Source organism: Meles meles, chromosome 6, assembly GCF_922984935.1.
Source record: "Meles meles chromosome 6, mMelMel3.1 paternal haplotype, whole genome shotgun sequence".
NCBI classification, from domain to species: domain Eukaryota; kingdom Metazoa; phylum Chordata; class Mammalia; order Carnivora; family Mustelidae; genus Meles; species Meles meles.
Window position 1 is genome coordinate 66999259 of NC_060071.1, and position 19354 is coordinate 67018612.

Below are 19354 nucleotides of genomic sequence, written 5' to 3' on the forward strand. Positions count from 1 at the left end.
ATTACCAGTCTCAATGGATGCTCTAATCCAGATCTGACTGGACCATTTCTTTCTTAAAAGTCTATCTTGGCTCTTAGAACAGTACTCCACAATGATTATCCTCTGTCTCTTCAGCTTTTTCCTCTCAGGCTTCTTCCAGTTCCTTTTCCTCCTCCTATCCCTTAAATGTACCTGTTTCCCCGGTTTCTGTCTCCAACCCTCTTCTGTTTGTATTCAACAGAAATCCTTTTATCTCTAATTCTAGTTGATTCCTTTGCTTCTAGGTATACAGTCGTGTCTAAAAATAGTATTTCTAGGGGTGCCTGGGTGGCTCAGTGGGTTAAAGCTTCTGTCTTTGGCTCAGGTCATGATCCCAGGGTCCTGGGATCGAGCCCCGCATCTAAAAAACAATTTTTAGACAGGTGCCCCATTTTTACTTTATTTTTTAAAAGATTTTATTTATGGGGTGTCTGGTGGCTCAGAAGGTTGGGCCTCTGCCTTTAGTTCAGGTCATGGTCTGAAGGTCCTGGGATCGAGCCCCACATCAGGCTCTCTGCTCAGTGGGGAGCCTGCTTCCCCCCCCCCCCGCCTGCCTCTCTACCTACTTGTGATCTCTGTCTGTCAAGTAAATAATAAAATCTTAAAAAAAATAAAAATAAATAAAAGATTTTATTTACTTGACAGAGAGAGAGAAAGCACAAGCAGAGGGAGCAGCAGGTAGAGGGAAGGGAGAACAGACTTACCACTGAGTAGGGAGGAGGACCCTAGGATCATGACCTGAGCTGAAGGAAGATGCTTAACCGACCAGGTGCCCCTCTTTATTTCATTTTAAAAATTGAGATCTAGAGGTGCCTGGGTGGCTCAGTTGGTGGAGCATGTGGCTTTTGATTTGGGGGTCATGAGTTTGAGCCCCATGTTGGGTGTAGGGATTCCTAAAAAATAAAATCTTTAAAAAAATTGAGATCTAATCCACATAACATAAAATTCACCATTTTAAAGTGTACAATTCAGTGGGTTTTTTAAAAGATTTTATTTATTTATTTGACAGAGGGAGAGGGAGAGAATGAGTAGGGAGAGGGGCAGAGGGAGAAGCAGACTCCCTGCTGAGGAGGGATTTTCCCCATGGGGGACTCCATCCCAGGACTCTGGATTCATGACCTGGGCTGAAGGCAGATGCTTAACTGACTGAGCTACCCAGGTGCCCCCAACTCAGTGTTTTTTATGTATGAATACATATACATATGTATGATATACATCTTCATACATGTTAAGCACTGAATAAATGACAGGATGTCTATTTGTAAAGACTTGAGTCATCCAACAGTGGACTGGAATCCCATCTAGATGATAAATCCTCAGTAACTAGAAATGTTATCAAATGTAAGCATAAATTGGGTATCACCCCCTTTCAGTGACGTTCCTGATTTGATGGGAGATAAATGAACTCTGATGTCCCTCTTCTAACACTAAAAATCTATGGGACAGTTACTGATTTGAACACTCCTACAAAGTGGAATCACTGTCTGGAGCAATGGCAAAGAACTGGAATAAAGGGACCCTTAAAAAAAAAAAAGATTTATCGGAGCACCTGAGTGGCTCAGAGGGATCAAGCCCCACATCGGGCTCTCTGCTCAGCAGGGAGCTTGCTTCATCCTCTTTCTCTGCCTACTTGTGATCTCTCTCTCTCTGTGTCAAATAAATAAAATCTTTAAAAAAAATATTTATTTATTTAGGGGTGCCTGGGTGGCTCAGTCGGTTAAGTGTCTCCCTTTAGCTTAGGTCATGATTCCGGGGTTCTGCTCTTTACTCAGAGGGGAGTCCACTCTCCCTCTATCCCCTTCCCCATGCTTTCTCTCTCTGAGAGCAAATCTTTTAAAAATATTTACTTGGAGGCACCTGGGTGGCTCAGTGGGTTAAGCCGCTGCCTTCAGCTCAGGTCATGATCTGAAGGTCCTGGGATTGAGCCCCGCTTTGGGCTCTCTGCTCAACAAGGAGCCTGCTTCCCTCTCTCTCTCTCTCTGCCTCTCTGCTTACCTGTGATCTCTCTCTCTGTCAAATAAATAAATAAAATCTTTAAAAATAAAAAATATGTATTTGGGAGGGGCGCCTGGGTGGCTCAGGGGGTTAAGCCTCTGCCTTCAGCTCAGGTCATAATCTCAGGGTCCTGGGATGGAGCCCCGCATTGGGCTCTCTGATCTATAGGGAGCCTGCTTCCCTCTCTCTCTGTCTGCCTCTCTGCCTACTTGTGATCTCTCTGTCAAATAAATAAATAAAAATATTTTTAAAATAAAAATTGCTAAAAAAAATATTTGGGGGAGAGAAAGAGACCTCACGTGTGAGTGAGTGGGGGGAGGGGCAGAGGGACAGAATTTCGAGCAGAGCTGACTCCCCTGCTGCAAGGAACCCAATATGGGGCTGGATCCCATGACCCATGAGATCATGACCTGAGCTTAAGATGGATGCTCAAATCAAGAGCCAGATGCTCAACTGACTGAGCCACCAAGGTGTCCCATAAAGGGACCCTTCAGTCAAGTGATGTTTGATTAATGGGTTTTTTTTAAGATTTTATTTATTTATTATTTGAAAAAGAGAGAAAGCAAGAGAGCACACACGAGTGGCAGGGAGGAGCAGAGGAAGAGGGACAAGCAGACTATGCTGAGTGCTGAGTCTGACAAGGGGCTTGATCCCACAACCCTGAGACAACAAGAACAAAAATCAAGAATCAGAGGCTTTACCAACTGAGCCACCTATGTGCCCCAATATTCAATGAAAGTTAATGATGCATAGGAGAAGCAATGATCATAGTGCACAATGGAAACAATAGTTCTCCATTACTTACCCTATAGCTCCTGGGATCTCTTTATCCTCCCACCCTCAGAGGCCCATACCCATCAGGGAGGGAGATGGTAAAATCAGAACTCTGTCCAGAAGTAGAGGTTGCAAGAAGGGTGGGGGTTACAAGGACAAAGTCAAGAAAAAAAAATGAGATTCAGGAGCTGTGCAAAGAGTAGAAAACCAAGCATCATGAGCCCCACTGGCAGCTGAACTAACTTTTGCAGCCTGACTTTATACCTTTCAGTATCCCCTTCATCTCAGAAACAGATCACTAAGTAATTACCAACAGTATTTATTAGACAGTTATACTTTGAATTCTCCATTTCCAACTCTTCCTTTCATTAATTTTTGCCAAAGAAATTGATGCCATCCATTGTCAGCTTTACTTGTCTTCAAAGTTCATCAGTGCTTGCACTGTAAAGAAATAGGATTTTGAGGCTATGAAGCAAAGAATATTCAGGACATCCAAATGTCTGAAGACCCTGCTTTTCCGGGTTCTAGGTCCCCACAGAAATCTTTTATTTTCATTAAGCTCTAATGAGTCAGTACTCTTTGCCATAGATGAATTAACCCAGATTAAAGAAGCTACTTTACTCCTTCTCTCTTTCATCCTGTTTCTACCCAGAGAACAAGTGGGGAGGACAATTGGAAAGAGTAGGATTAACCTGAAGCAGGCAAAGCCTGTTTGTGACATCCTGCTCTAAATTCCATGTTTCACTGGTATAAATTCCTCTAATTGCCCTCCTGTGCCTATCACACACACATTCTTCCTCCCTCGTTTTTACTTTCACATTGAGCTGATTTCAATTAGATATGAGGAAGACAACACTACTCCCTATTAAGTTATAAAAAATGACCCCTAACTTTTCCAGTTTTTGTATTTTTAGAGGGAGAATTTATTAACCCCAATTCATCTCTCAGTGGTGAAATTTAGGGGAAAGAATTTTGAGCAAGTAGTTTTCCACTTAAATTAACTCTACTATTTAAATAATGTACATACTTCTCTCTGCCTAGGCTGACACTAGAAGGGGCTGATAGGAAGAAAAGTGTTTAATTCGTAAACCTCTTCTGGTTTACAGTGGGAGCAGTGGGCACTTGTGAGCTCTCTGCTCACTGTCTAAGCCCCACTGCTACCCAATCTGAGGTTGAGGCCCTACCACTCAGGTCTGAAATGTGCCCTCGAGAGAGCAGAAACAGGTCCAAAAGGGAGTGGACGGCACAAATGGAGCAAGAGCCCACCTTATCCTAGCATCCAACAACTGCAATTGGGAAACAAACTCTCAGACCTCATAGCATTTGGGTTTTCCCTACTGGAGAAGCAAAGCTTCAGGTTCTCTCTAGATTATAAGAAATCAGGACATAAGAATGTGACATACCAAACCAAGGAATTACGTTTTTAAGCGTGAGGTGGAAATTCACAGGCTGAAATGCTGAAATAGTGGGCGCCCTCCTCCTTCTCCCCAGTTATATGCTACTCCACTATGCTACTCCAATGTACTTAACCCCTGGCCCCCATGACTGCCCTAAATCCATACCTGCAAACTGCTGCAACCGCTTACGCTCCTCTAAGTTATACTGAAGTTTTTCTAGCAACTCAAAATATCGGAAGAGTGAATCTCTGGGCCAAACAACGCGGTCATCCTGATCCATTTCCATTAGCCCAGGCAGATTCTGGTGCACATGAGTCTCCCAGTCCAACTGACCTGGAGGGAGGAATGCTTCTTAAACACATGTCTAGTTCTGTGGAAGTTGGGTAAGAGCTAATAGATCCTATCGTGTGGGGGGAAAAGCAGGGATGCAAGAGTAAACAAGAATCAGGGAAGGAAAAGGGAACATCACCAAGAGACTGCTTTTTATAGTAAGCAAAGACAGCCACAGCCACACTTACCCAAAGTGAAGCGGAAGTACAAGGGAAATGAACAAAAGCACAAAGAAAGCAATTAAGACCAGAAAATCAGACTAGTGGAGAAAACTGGGAAGTAGATACAGTGGGAGAACTCCTATTAAGACTGGGATGTCTCCTCGAGGAGTCTGAATTCAAATGAAAGAAACTTTGCTTACCAATGGGGTCTAGATATCTGGATTCAGAAGAAGAGGAATAATAGGAAGATGAAGAGGAGGAGGAAGAGGAGGAAGAGGAGGAAGATGGGGACTTTTTCACTTTTGACAAAGACTCTTCTATTTTCAGTGCAGATGTTCTTGAACCCTCTTCATCAGCACTGTGTTTACACTCTTCTTCAAAAGCTGTTGGTAAGACCAAAGATTCCCTTTGTTGACTGGGATCTCTATAAGTGAAAGGAGAGATTTTATTCCTTCAAATACGTTTATGAGATGTGGCTAGTTCTTTCATTATGCTGGCCCTGACCCTTGCCATCCCCTGAAGCTGGGACTTAAGGTCATGAGGGCCCAACCACTCCCAAAATTCCAGCTTTTAAGCACCTCTGACTTCAACGATCCCTTGTAGTATATCCCTATTAGTGCCCCTCACCACCTAGCTTCTGTGTTCCATTTTACTCAGGCTTCCACATTCTACACTCCACCTTATTTTGCTAAGTGTTAGCTCCTTGCTCTGTAGGTCTATGCCCATTTCTTTTTTTGTTTTTTAAGATTATTTATTTATTTGACAGACAGAGATCACAAGTAGGCAGAGAGGCAGGCAGAGAGAGAGAGAGAGAGAGAGAGAGGAAGGGAAGCAGGCTCCCTGCTGAGCAGAGAGCTCTATGTGGGGCTCAATCCCAGGACCTTGAGACCATGACCCAAGCTGAAGGCAGAGGCTTTAACACACTGAGCCACTCAGGTGCCCAGGTCTATGACCATTTAACCACAACTATAGTTTGCCCCCTCAGTTCTATGTCTTGAGAGGTCCCGAGGCATAGCTCTTGGACTTTTTATCTTCCTCATCTACAGTCACTCCTTGGTGATCTCTTCTCCTGAGTTTAAATGTCTTCTAAATGCAAATTTAAACCTCTAGTCCAGATTTCACTCCTCAATCTAGACTTGAATATTCAACTTTTACTCACATATCAGCACCTGAATGTCTAATAGATATCTCAAAGTCAACCCAAAATGAACTCTTTTCCTATCAAAACTTTTCTACTCACAGCCTTCCCCATCTCAGCTAATCTATCCTTCTAACTACTCTAGCCAAAACTTTGGAGTCATTCTCAACTCTTCTCTTATATTCCATCCAATACACCAAGAAATCTTCTTGATTCTACCTTAAAAATACATCTTTTCTCACTGGTATCACTCTTATCTGAGCCATCATCACCTCTTGCCTGGATAGCTTTCGCCTTCTAACTCATCTTTCTGCTTCTTCCCATTCTTCTACTGTGCATCATCAACACAGCAACCAGAGTAATCCTTCTTATTATTTTTTAAAAATTTCATTTATTTATTTGCAAGAGAGATCACGAGTCGGTAGGAGAGGGTGAAGCAGGCTCCCCACTGAACAAGGAGACCAATGCAGGGCTTGATCCCAGGACCCTGGATTCATGATCTGGGTTGAAGGCAGCAACTTAACTGAGCCACCCAGGCACCCCAGAGAGTAACCTGTCTTAAATGTAAGTCACTTCATATCACTGTTCTACTCTGTGGCTCCCCATTCCACTTAGAGTGAAAGCCCAAGTCCCTACAGTGGCCCTCATAGCCCCACAAGATCAGGTCCCCATTATCTCTCTGACCTCATCTTCTGTCACTCTCCCCCACTGGTAGCCCTACTCTTGTCAGTGGTTTCTTTGCTGTTTTTCAAACACATCAGGTATTCCCTCTGCCTACAACACTCTTCCCACAGATTTCAACACAGTAATCCCCTTCCCTCCTCCATGTCTTTGTTCAAATGTCACCTTTTAAATGCAGCCATCCCGACTACCTTGTTTAAAATTATAACCCATCTGCAATCCCCATCCTATATTCCAATCCCTTTTCACCTATTCTATTTTTCTCATTATGCTTATCATATTTTAATATATTAATTTACTCATTTATATATCGTTTATTGTCTCCCCCCCACGGTATGTAAGCTCCACGATAACAGGCATTATTGCCTATTTTGTTCACTGATATAGCCCAAGCACCTAATGAGTATTCAATATTTATTTCTTGGGGCGCCTAATTGGCTCAGTCAGTAGAGCATTTGACTCAATCTTGGGGTCATGAGATCAAGCTCCACATTGTGTGCAGAGTTTACTTAACTAAAAAAAGTTTATATAAATAATAATAATTATTATTATTGCTCAATGTGGGGTTTGAACTCATGACCCCAAGATCAAGAGTCACACACTCTGCCAACTGAGTCAGCCAGGTGCCCCCAAAATAATTATTTCTTGAATGAATTTTTTTTCTTTCTGCTTGATTGTCCACTGCTGAACACTCAGGGTCTAGAATAACATCTGTTTCATAGAAAATATTTGTGTTAGTTTCCTATCGCTGTTGTAATAAATTACCACAAACTTGGTAGCTTAAAATAACAGAAACTTATTCTCTCACAATTCTGGGAGACAGAAGTCTGATACCAAGCTGTCTCCAGGACTATACTCCCTCTGGAACCGCTAGGGGAGAAGATTCCTTACTTCCTTTAGCTTCTGGCAGTTGCCTAGCATTCATTGGCTTCCTTTGGCTTGTGGTTGTGTGACTCCAATTCTCTAATTGCTATGTTCATCTTCACATCTTCTCTTCTTCAATGTCTATGTCTTCTCCTCTTCTGTCTTTTATAAAGGACTTTTTCACTGCATTTAGGGCCTACCTGGATATTCCAGGATGATTGCTCCTCAAGATCCTTAATTGCATCTGCAAAGACCCTTTTATCAAATAAAATCATGTTCACAGGTTCAGGGGTTAGAACATGGATATTTCTTTTGGGGGACCACCACTTAACCTACTACAATAAATAGTTATTGAATAAATGGATTCTCTCTCAAAGTCAACCTTTGTCTTTGGTTTTCTGCCCTCTCCTCCTTCACATTTGTCCATCCCAGTTCACATTTACACTCCTAACCTGGTATCCGCTTTGCTTATGCTTGACCTCATTACCTCAGGGGACAGGTTTTGTCTCCTGCAAAGCAAAAAACACAGAAGAGTGAAGAGAGTTATACTGATGCAGGAGCATGGAAGGGGAAAAGAAAACAATTCAGATCATAAAGTGAAGAAAACTGAGGAGAACACATTGATGTAAGAAGGTGAAAAAGAGTAGGAAAGTCCCAAGAGTGGATAAAGAATCAGGCAATATTCGAGAGCTGGGGAATTCTAACACTGGGGCAAATCTTCTGTGGAAGAGAAGGGGAAAATGCGTTCAAGGCCAAGGAATGGAAACAGGGAATGAGGTTGGGATACCCTTCAGAACTAAACTTGAGTTTGAAAATGGGGCAGCAGACCTTTGGATAATCTGCCGCTTGAATATGTCAGCTTTATGCTGAACCTCCAGATGTGTGATCTCCTCGTTCAGCTCATTCCTGATATTCTGGAAGTTAGTAACTGCCCCGAAGGGCCATTAGGAGTTGGGAGATTGTGGTGACTAGACCTGGGGAGAGGGCTTGGGTGGGGAGAAACCAAGTGAAATATCCATTCCAGGCCCCAAGCCTTCCTGCTACCTCAGGTTCTCTCTATGCATAATCTCCCAATCCTAGCTTTCATCCTAATTTCTTCCCAGCCACCCCTCACAACCAAGTTTCCTCTCTTCTGTGCTTACCCATCATGGCTACTATAATGTTTCGAAAGATAATGGAACCAAGTAACAACCAAAGGATGACATAGATGCTGCTGAAGGCACGGCTGACTTCAGGAACCTTCCAGATATCCTGAAGCAGTGCATACCAATGGTCCATGGTGAAGAGGATGAACACTGTCACAAGGGAATTCAGCAGGTCCCTAGAGAGAAAGGAGGTATGGGTACAGACAGAACAGAGATCTAAATCTCCAAGAAACAGTATTTTCTTACTCTTAAAGCAACATAAGAACATTTCTTTGTAGTTTGCTCTGACTTTGGCTTCTTTTCTAACAACTTTTTAGCTAAGCTTTCTTCAGTTTGCAGTTGTTTTGTTAGGTTTTCCTTTACCCTGAATAATCCATGAATCTCTCTCACTATTCCATTATTGCCTGGAACATAGTAGGTGCTCAGTAAATAAGTACTGATTGAATTTTTAAAGATTGAATGAATCACCAGCTACATATGTTTTTCCTAAGTTCATTCTTCACTGTCCTATGGACTTCATCAAACAGAAGATCACTTAAAAATTCAGCAAACAGGGGCGCCTGGGTGGCTCAGTGGATTAAGCCGCTGCCGTCGGCTCAGGTCATGATCTCAGGGTCCTGGGATCAAGCCCCGCATCGGGCTCTCTGCTCCGCGGGGAGCCTGCTTCCTCCTCTCTCTCTGCCTGCCTCTCTGCCTACTTGTGATCTCTCTCTCTGTCAAATAAATAAATAAAATCTTTAAAAAAAAAATTCAGCAAACATCATTCCTATTTAGTTCCTCGGTATGAAGTCATTCTTTTTTTTTTTTAAGATTTTATTTATTTATTTGACAGACATAGATAGGCAGAGAGGCAGGCAGAGACAGAGAGAGGGGGAAGCAGGCTCCCTGCTGAGCAGAGAGCCCGATGCGGGGCTCCATCCCAGGACCCTGGGATCATGACCTGAGCCAAAGGCAGAGGCTTTAACCCACTGAGCCACCCAGGCACCCCTGAAGTCATTCTTAAGTAAATAGATAGGTATGTGACATAAACACGTGATCCCAAATAATGAATAATAATGAATGTGCCACAAAAGATGTCAGGAAGGTATCTGAATTTTCCTTCTTTCCTTCCTAGTCCTCCATATACAACTTATTGAAAATATCAGGGCCTGCAATGGAGGAATATTTAGGACTCTCCCAACTCAATACTCTTACAAAGCTTCCTGTTAGTCTGAGACCTAAGAGGTGCTAACAAGATTGGATTCCAATTCATGAATAACATTATCTCATCTAAATCCAATTTTCTATCTACTGGCAATCACTGCACTCTAGACAAAGATCTTATCAGGATTTTACTTTTGAATTAATCTAGGTGTGTGCATGTATAACCACACCTAGCTTTTGGGGTAAAACCAGTGACTTCAGAGTCATAGTAGCCTGTGTTGATCACTTACATTGTGTCAGAATCTGTGCTACGTGCAAAAATGCATTACTCTTATTCCTATACTCTGATGAGGTAGTGCTACTATTATTAAAGAGGTAAGTGAGTACAGAAACCAGAACTTAGACACTGGAGTATACTACTATCTAAAGATGGCTGAGGAGGGGATGTTTAAATTTCAAAATCCAGAGCAAACCTGGAACTAGTCACCCTTTCCTCGAAATCAGAGCTACTACTACTCAGTATTCTTTGCTTTCTTTTTTCTCTGTACTGTGTTCTATTCCAGTTCCTTACACTAGACCATACTTTTTGTATTACTTACTTTGGACTAGCTTCCCAGTCTCTTGCCCAAACTCTCTACCCCCACCCTCAATTCTCCCCCACCCCCGTCCTGCCTACGAGAAGAACATGGGGTACTCCAGGTCCTGGCGAGTTGAACGGGTGTAATCCTCAAAGAAGTAGACACCAGTCACAGCAAAAATGTAGAAGAAGATGAGCAGCAACATCAGGAGGAAGGTCATACTCTAGACGCCATGACCTTGAGTCAGAGGTGGGCCAAACTAGGCTGATTCCACCTACAGCAGAGTTAAGCCCATCCTGGCAATCCCCACCCCCCCTCCCTGCAAAACCCTCACTTCCACTCCCAAGTCCAGTTATCTCTACACCACAGCACCTGTCCCCAGCCCTTTCTCATCCAATGACATTTCATACGTCCCTCTTTGACCCACCCAGCCTTGTTTTATGTTAAATTCCCATGTTTATCCACCCTGCCCAGTTGGTTTAGCTGCAACAGTCAAATCACCTTGAGAGCCCTCACCAGGGCCAAAATAATGACTCGAATTTGACGGAATCGTGCAAAGAGTTTGAGAGACCTTAGCACCCGGCAGATCCTCAGCAACTGGAGCCAAACAGACTGGCCTGTTACCCCCACCAGCACCACAACCTCCGGAAGCAGGGACTGTGGGAAACACAGAGATTATGAGTAAAATGTACCCAAAGCACCCATGCACAGTTACCCTTTCTTCTTCACAGTTACCCCTATCTCATTTTCTTCATAGTTCCTTGGGCATTATCCCTTGAACAGCATTCTCTGAGGACTGTTTCCAATTGAGCCTTCCTCTACTAAATTACTTAAAACCCTACACTTCAAAGGGGATAAGCACAGTGCTTATCTCATTGGGTTGTTGTGGAGCTCACGTGGTGAGAAAATACTTAGAACATGAAAAACACTTAGAATGGTGCCTGGCACTTAGTAAGTGCTTAGTAATTGGTAGATGTTCTTGCTGGGGTAATGTTGTGGTTAAATTCTATTTTGCTACTAGTACCAACAACTCCTGCAAAGACTGACTGAAATTTTAAAACAAATATCAAAATAATGACATTCTTCTTGTGATCTAATTAACTTTTCTTGTCATTTTGATTCACCTAGGCTTATTCCTCAACCCACCAAACTAATCCTCAGGATATTTATCTTTACCAATATGGTGACAACAAAGTCAAAGACATTCCAGGCATTCTTCCAGAAGAGGAAAAAGCTGGATATCCACATAAGAAGGATCTCCAAGATGAAAATAAGCAAGATGAACCAAGCTGCCACCTCCAGAGTCAGCTTGAGTGACCACAATTTGGCATTTGAGGATTCAAGCAATTCTGTGAGAGTAGAGCAAAGAATGAATAAAGGTTAAGGAACTGGGAAACCAAAGGGTATAGAATGATCAGAAGCTATTATAAACCACAGTGTGCCCATTGCTATTCCATTTTTCTTTGCTTTTCTTCTTAACATTGATTTTTTTTTTCAACCTGTGAGATACAGGAGAGGAAAGAATTGACCATGAAAAACAGCTGCAACTCTTCTCCTGCTGGTATCAATACGTTTAACAGCTGCAAGTCACTGCCTTCCCACTCGGGGGTCACACAGTAACCACCCTCTTCACTACCACCACTCTTCTGCTACACTGGCACTCCAGTCCCAAACTTCACAAAGAAGCTATGGGCCTTGAGAATAGAATGAAAATGTAGGGCCATGATATGTAAAGTGTTTGATAAGGAAGTACGAACAAGAAGGCAGATTCATGAGACATACTGAGCTATTACAAGAAATTATTTGGTTCTTAGGATGCCTGGGTGGCTCAGTCAGTTAACCTTTCCCTTGGCTCAGGTGATCTCAGGGCTCTGAGATGGAGTCCCATATAGGCTGCCTGCACAGCGAGGAGCCTGCCTCTCCCTCTGCCTGCTGCTCCCCCTGCTGGTGCTCTCTCTAGTAAATAAATAAATAAAATCTTTTAAAAAATTATTTGGTTCTTTGTTAGTTTTTTTTTTTTAAGATTTTATTTAGTTATTTAAGAGAGAGAGAGTGAGAGTGCATGAGAGGGGAAAAGATCAGAGGGAGAAGCAGACTCCCCATGGAGCTGGGAGCCCAATGCCGGACTCCACCATCATAACCTGAGCCAAAGGCAGTTGCTTAACCAACTGAGTCACCCAGGTGCCCTATTTGTTAGCTTTTAAAACTTTCCCATTCTTCTCTAAAACTGATTTTGTCCTGCAAAGCAAATTAAATCCTATACATTCTCTCTAAAACCCTACTATCTGGGGCGCCTGGGTGGCTCAGTGGGTTAAGCCGCTGCCTTCGGCTCAGGTCATGATCTCAGGGTCCTGGGATCAAGTCCCACATCGGGCTCTCTGCTCTCTGCTCTCTGCTCGGCAGGGAGCCTGCTTCCCTCTCTCTTTCTCTCTGCCTGCCTCTCTGCTTACTTGTGATCTCGCTCTCTCACTGTCAAATAAATAAATAAAATCTTTAAAAAAAAAATAAAATAAAACCCTATTATCTGCTAATTGCTATTCCTCAGCTTATTGCCTTCATCTTTCAACCCTCTTCATTTCTTTTATGCATTTAATGGATGTATACCATGTGTAGGGGGAAAAAACACTGAAATCAAAATAGGCTTAAAAGCTAAATAATAATTTAATATGTTTCTCTCTTTCTCTCTCTTTTTTTAAAGATTGTATTTATTGGGGCGCCTGGGTGGCTCAATGGGTTAAGCCGCTGCCTTCGGCTCAGGTCATGATCTCAGGGTCCTAGGATCAAGTCCCGCACTGGGCTCTCTGCTCAGCAGGGAGACTGCTTTTCCCTCTCTGCATGCCTCCCTCTCTGCTTGTGATCTCTCTCTGTCAAATAAATAAATAAAATCTTTAAAAAAAAATAATTGTATTTATTTATTTGACAGAGGGAGAGAGGGAACACAAGCAGGGGGAGTGGGAGAGGAGAAGCAGGCCTCCCACTGAGCAAGGAGCCCCAGGTGGGGCTCCATCCCAGGACTCTGGGATCATGACCTGAGCTAAAGGCAGATGCTTAATGGCTGAGCCACCCAGGTACCCCTAATACGTTTCCATTTGAAACAGAACAATCTGAGAGCCTCCAAATGCACTATGACTGATATCCTTGGCAGTTAATGGAGATTACAAGAAATACTCAATCACTCTGAACAACACAAACTGCTGTCAATTTTGACAGTCAAATAGTTTGAAATTGTAACCGGTTTTTGGCTGGTTATATCCATAATATTAAATTTTAAAACATATAATACACAAAATAAAAAATAAAAACAAAAACATAATACATAAAATATATTTGATCCCCACACCAAACAACAAATAATGTCACTTAAAAATTCATTTGTGCACAAATCATGTATTTTTTTTTTAAATGATGAGAGGAGAAAAGAAAGAATATTTGGCTCATTATATCCACAATGAAGTAAGGAACACTAACACTATATAAAGTATTTGATCAGATGAATGCAATTTATAGACTCTGATGAAGATCATCTTGAGATAAACTTGCAGAATTATTCTTATATATAGCATATCAAGATATCTCTAGAACTTCAAAATCAATGTAAAAAATTATAATGACGTTATACATGAATTTTTTTTGTTGTTGGAAATAGGGACTATTCACACTTGCAATGTGTTATTTTCAGAAAATGGATTGCAAATGAGTCAAATCTTCTTTCTTCTCTCCCTCTCATCATTTGGAAACAAAATGTGAAAACTATAAAAGTAAGCCAACTGATGTTTAAAGTGAATAGTAGAATTACCAATATCATTGTGAAAGTAGACTTTTTTATACCAGAACACATAATTAAATTTCCTCCACACCTTAACATATAAGATGTACTTAACATATAATACATAATGCTGTAAACCTGAAATTAATGTTATATGTCAATTATATCTCAATGTTTAAAAAAGAACAAAAACTTAAATTAAAAAACATATAATAGGGGCGCCTGGGTGGCTCAGTGGGTTAAGCTGCTGCCTTCGGCTCAGGTTATGATCTCGGGAGTCCTGGGATCGAGTCCCACATCAGGCTCTCTGCTCAGCAGCGAGTCTGCTTCCCTCTCTCTCTGCCTGCCTCTCTGTCTGCTTGTGATCTCTCTCTGTCAATTAAATAAATAAAAAATCTTAAAAAATATATATAATATATAAAATAAATATATTTGATCCCTGAGCCAAACAATATATAATGGCCTTTAAAAATTCACTTATGGGGGTGTCTGGGTGGCTCAGCGGGTTAAAGCCTCTGCCTTCGGCTCAGGTCATGATCCCGGGGTCCTGGGATCCAGCCCCACATTGGGCTCTCTGCTCAGCAGGGAGCCTGCTTCCTCCTCTCTCTCTCTCTCTCTCTCTGTGATCTCTGTCTGTCAAATAAATAAATCTTTAAAAAAAAATTCACTTATGGGCAAATCATGTATTTCCTTTATTTTTTTCATATATTTAGAAACAGCAGGAATCACTTACAAAATGGCAAAAGTAAAAATGTGCTAACATTTTAATTTTTAAAAGTATATTATACACCTTAGAATACAATATTTAATAATATGCTAGTCTGAAATATTACTTCTACTTCAACTTGCTTCTTTATCTCATAGAAAACTAATGGAATGATTAAACTCCTAAGGAGTTTTACAAGTTTATAGTTGTATTACTGGGAAACAAAATCACAAGACCATAAAGATTGGGGATGGGGCACCTGGGTGGTTGAGTTGGTTAAGCGCCTAACTCTTGATTTCAGCTCAGGTCATGATCTCAGAGTCATGAGATGGAGTCCCACGTCAGGCCCTGGGCTGGGCTTGGAGCATGCTTAATAACCCCCCAACTCCCACCAGCATGTGTACTCTCTCTAAAAGAAAAAAAAAAAAAAAGAAAAGGTTGGGGAGCTTTGATCTATAGAACTGTTTGTTAATTACTATTTTTCCCCTATCTATAACAATATTCTCTATGATCTGGAAAATTGGTTTTTTTTAAAACTTAAACAGTCTCAATGTTTATCACATGAATTGGTCTGTTCAAAGACATCTGTTAGTCACAAATTCTTTCCTTTGCAAAATCCCTCCTGCCTTTCTACCATGAGAATGTATTTAATAAGATACAATTTTGCTGAACTTGTCAGATAATGGCCACTCAAGGAATCTACCTATCCTGTAGCACAGTGATCATGTTTCATATCCAACTGTTTTATCAACTAGAATGGTTAGTGCTATTCTATTTTTATTTGTCCATTAGATCCAGGAAATCCTGACATTTATGGCTGTTTACTTTATTCCAAGGCTTAAGACTATATACCCTTAACACCACAAGGCAAATACATGCCAATTATCATACAAGAAATAGGAAATGTGGGTAACTTACTTCAAAATCCTCACCACAATGGGGAGAAAATAAAGCACGTCAAGATACAGGTGTGCCTGGGTGGCTCAGATGGTTAAACATCTGACTTTTGATCAGGTCATGATCTCAGGGTTGTGAGATCAAGTCCCACACCACGCTGCAAGTCAATGCTGGGGAATGGAGCCTGCTTAAGATTCTCTCTTTCCCTCTCCCTCTGCCATTCCCCTCTCCACATGCGTGCTCACTCTTTCTCCTTCTCTCAAAAAAAAATAAGTACTTCAAAATATATAGCATACTGTAGTCGGTAACAAGTACTGTTGTATATTTAAATATCTTTGAGCTGATTGCATTAAAAGACCATTTTAAAATGGGAAAACTCCAGAATGCCTGGGTGGCTCAGTGGGTTAAGCCTCTGCCTTTGGCTAAGGTCATGATTGCAGGGTCCTAGGATTGAGCCCTGCAGAGCCCCACATCGGACTCTCTGCTCAGCAGGGGGCCTGCTTCCCTTTCTCTCTCTCTCTGCCTACTTGTGATCTCTGTCTGTCAAATAAATAAATAAAATATTTTTTTAAAAAAGTCTAAAACAAACAAAAAACATTCAAGTGGGAAAGTTCCCTGAAACAATGAGGATGAAACAAGAAGTATTTCTACTGTCCTTTTTATCATTTTTTTAAAATACATATTTTATTTATTCGAGAGAGAATGAGACAGAGCACAAGCAGAAGGAGAGGCAGAGGGAGAAGAAGCAGACTCCCCGCTGAGCTGGGAGCCCAACGTGGGGCTGGATCCCAGGACCTGGAAATCATGACCTGAGCTGAAGGCAAACACCTAACCACCTGAGCCACCCAGGTGCCCCCTTTTCATCAATTCTGAGCAGTTTGTTTGAGATGATAATCAAATGAGCCATTGATTTTCCAGATGTTCTTTTGCTTTTAATACATTTCTTATATATTTTTATTTTTTAAAAAGATTTTATTTATTTATTTGACAGAGATCACAAGTAGGCAGAGAGGCAGGCAGAGAGAGAGGAGGAAGCAGCCTCCCCACCAAGCAGAGAGTCCAATGTGGGGCTCCATCCCAGGACCATGGGATCATGACCCGAGCCAAAGGCAGAGGCTTTAACCCACTGAGCCACCCAGGCACCCCAATACATTTCTTTTAATTTAGGACTGATTTTATTTTTTTTTATTGATTTTATTTATTTATTTGACAGAGATCACAAGTAGGCAGAGAGGCAGGCAGAGAGAGAGGAGGAGGCAGGCAGAGAGAGCCCGATGTGGGGCTCGATCCCAGGACCCTGAGACCATGACCCAAGCCAAAGGCAGAGGCTTTAACCCACTGAGCCACCCAGGTGCCCCTAGGACTGATTTTAGAATCATTTACTCTTTAATCATTTTTTGGCTTATCTAATATTTTAGTTGTAGCTAATTTACGTACTTTGTGAGCTTTCTTATTTGGACTTAACATTTAACATACTTGTAAAAAATGTAAATGTTGCATCACTCACTGATAGGCACCAATATCTCTAATACAAAAGGCTAATTTAAACAACTATTAAACTAAACTGACACAAGAAATGTAACTGGTCTTCACATCTTTGGTTGCCCATAAGTCTATTATACTCTGTGTCTAGACTACTTTATATCTACCACTTTCTTGAGAGCCCTTCAAGTATTTCGATATCTTAGCAGTTGCATAAATCCTACTCCAAGACTTAATATAATTGTCTCTATCACAATTCAAGTAACATTTAAAAATTTAAAAATGATCAATTTATAGGAAAAATGACCCACAGCCACTTCCTCTTCCATCCAATGTCAGTTCTCAGTTCTCACCTATTTCAACCATCAGTACAATCGTATTCAAAAAGATGAGAAAGATGATGAAGTTTGTGAAGAGAGGACCTGTTTTCTCTTAAGGAAACATAGAGTGAAATTCCTTCTTATACAGGTGATATCATAAGGGCAAGAAGAGAACCAGTGAGGATGAGAAGAAAATGGGAGTTTGGAAAAGGGAAAATAAGTCTTCAGGCAGATGATAAGGCAAGAGAGGCAGTAAAGGCATACGATTAAAAATGAGGGGCACAAAAGGATACACTCAAGGACCCATCCAGCCCACAAGGAAAGGGGTGGCCTCTGACTGCAGCGCACTCGAAGCCTGCTCATCAGCCTCCGGCCATGTGTAATTTGTTCTGTATGTCGAGGCTTTATGGAGAACCGCACCAGCTGGTGTTGATCTCCCAACATAACCTTCTTTTGACGGGAAGGATCTAGACCAAAAATTAAAAGGGACAGTGGATACATATAAAGAGAAGTCTCTGCAGGATATGAAGAACAGGCAGGATCAGGGCCAGGGATACTGGTTACATAATGGGTCCCCTAGTGCAGAGGTTTACCTTGCTGTCCTTTCTCACTGCAATTAACATTAGTTTGGAATACGAGCTAATATAGCACTTATGACCAACACTGTCCATGTCCAAGAATAAAGGAAACAGGTTCAACCCTCAAAATTTTTAGTGTCTTGGAAATAGAAACTTCCAAGTTGGCCAGGGCTAGTAGTTATCCTAAGCCTAAAAGTGAGCGATCTCCTGGGCTCAAAGAGCTTTCTTTACAAAGCCTTTGATTGATCCAGTTTGATATCATTTACAATCTAGCAAGCAAGCCAATCTTCCCTGAATTTTTCACCCTTAAAACGGTCTCTGCTTTCTACACTTTGGAGGGTGTGATGAGGAGACTTAAATCTATGGTAGTTAAGAAACAGGCTGCTGACCAACTATCTCTCGGATAGTGTGTCGTGGCACAGCTTGGCTCAAGCCTTGCAGATGCTCGATGAGAGAGAAAGTATCAATGAGACGTGAACGAATGGCATCCGCTCGGGGCAGTTGCACGTGTCCTATTGGGTGACTGGTGGCCATGTCTGTAAAATAATGGAAAAACCAAGTGTCATTTCATTCTTGCAGAGGACCAAGATTAGAGGTTTACTTCTCCCACCCTTTCTGCCCTTAAAGAAGTTAAACACATTGTACCAAGGCTCAAGGTTTTCTGAAACAAAAGGAGCAAAGAGTCGTAAGAGAGACATTACGCAGTAGACTAAGTGGCCAAGCACCTTCACTTGTGTGACCAGAGGGCAGGCGTCCCAGCGCTGGACAAAGAGGAAATCAGACCAGCACCTGGACCTGAGGTAATTGGGCAGTGCAATGAGGAGAGGCAGTGGGAGGACTTAAGGCTGCCCCCGAAAGACAAACCAAGAGGAACTGGACAAATTGTAGCAGCCTGGCATTTGGAAAACATGTCCTGTCCCAACTATGTCCCTCAGGTGCAGCCTCCATCTTTCAATTCCCGCTTCTGGGCCTCACCTCAGCCAAGGCTCTCTTCCGCCCACTCAGCCCCGCCTTCACGTCTCCGTCTCCGCCTCCGCCTCCGCTCTGGCGCCCCCAGAACTCAGCTCTCCCCAGGAAAGATGAGCTCACGGTCGGCTCCCAGCGCCTCGGCGCCCCACCTCTAGCTCGGCCCCGCCCCACTCCGTCCCCGTCCGCCCCGCCACACTCCACCTCACTAGCTCCCTGGGTTCCGGCTCGCAGGCGGGCCCAGCCCCAACCCCAGCCTCCGACCCAGGACCCCTCCCAGCCCGGCTTGCCCGGGCGCCTGCCGCCTCGGCCCCGCCCCGCGCTCCGGCCACTCGGCGGTTACCAGCTGGTCCCGCCCGCCCGACGCAGGCGCCTCACAGCCAATCGGCGGCTGCCACACTGCGGCCGGAGCCCG

The 19354-nt window shown here is 42.6% G+C and overlaps 1 protein-coding gene across 1 annotated transcript; it reads right to left on the minus strand.

Annotated features, from left to right (window-relative positions):
• Positions 1-3136: 3136 nt before the first annotated feature.
• Positions 3137-19081, minus strand: CATSPER2 (cation channel sperm associated 2). The gene is made up of 13 exons (XM_046008388.1): positions 18949-19081; positions 18363-18509; positions 17689-17862; positions 17429-17497; positions 11401-11573; positions 10726-10881; positions 10323-10447; positions 8501-8679; positions 8187-8286; positions 7811-7867; positions 4876-5099; positions 4350-4517; positions 3137-3228 (listed from the first exon to the last, which is right to left on the minus strand). The coding sequence occupies exons 2-13, from the start codon at positions 18505-18507 to the stop codon at positions 3197-3199; spliced, it is 1602 nt and encodes a 533-aa protein (XP_045864344.1). The 5' UTR covers positions 18508-18509; positions 18949-19081; the 3' UTR covers positions 3137-3196.
• Positions 19082-19354: the final 273 nt, after the last annotated feature.

Excerpts from the sequence above, each read along its gene's own strand:
- CATSPER2 (XM_046008388.1), bottom strand. The coding sequence starts at position 18,507 with ATGGCCACCAGTCACCCAATAGGACACGTGCAACTGCCCCGAGCGGAT. Across the intron at positions 17,863-18,362 it reads CACTATCCGAGAGATAGTTG|ATCCTTCCCGTCAAAAGAAG; the intron begins GTCAGCAGCCTG and ends TTTTTGGTCTAG. Across the intron at positions 5,100-7,810 it reads ATAAGCAAAGCGGATACCAG|AGATCCCAGTCAACAAAGGG; the intron begins GTTAGGAGTGTA and ends TTTCACTTATAG.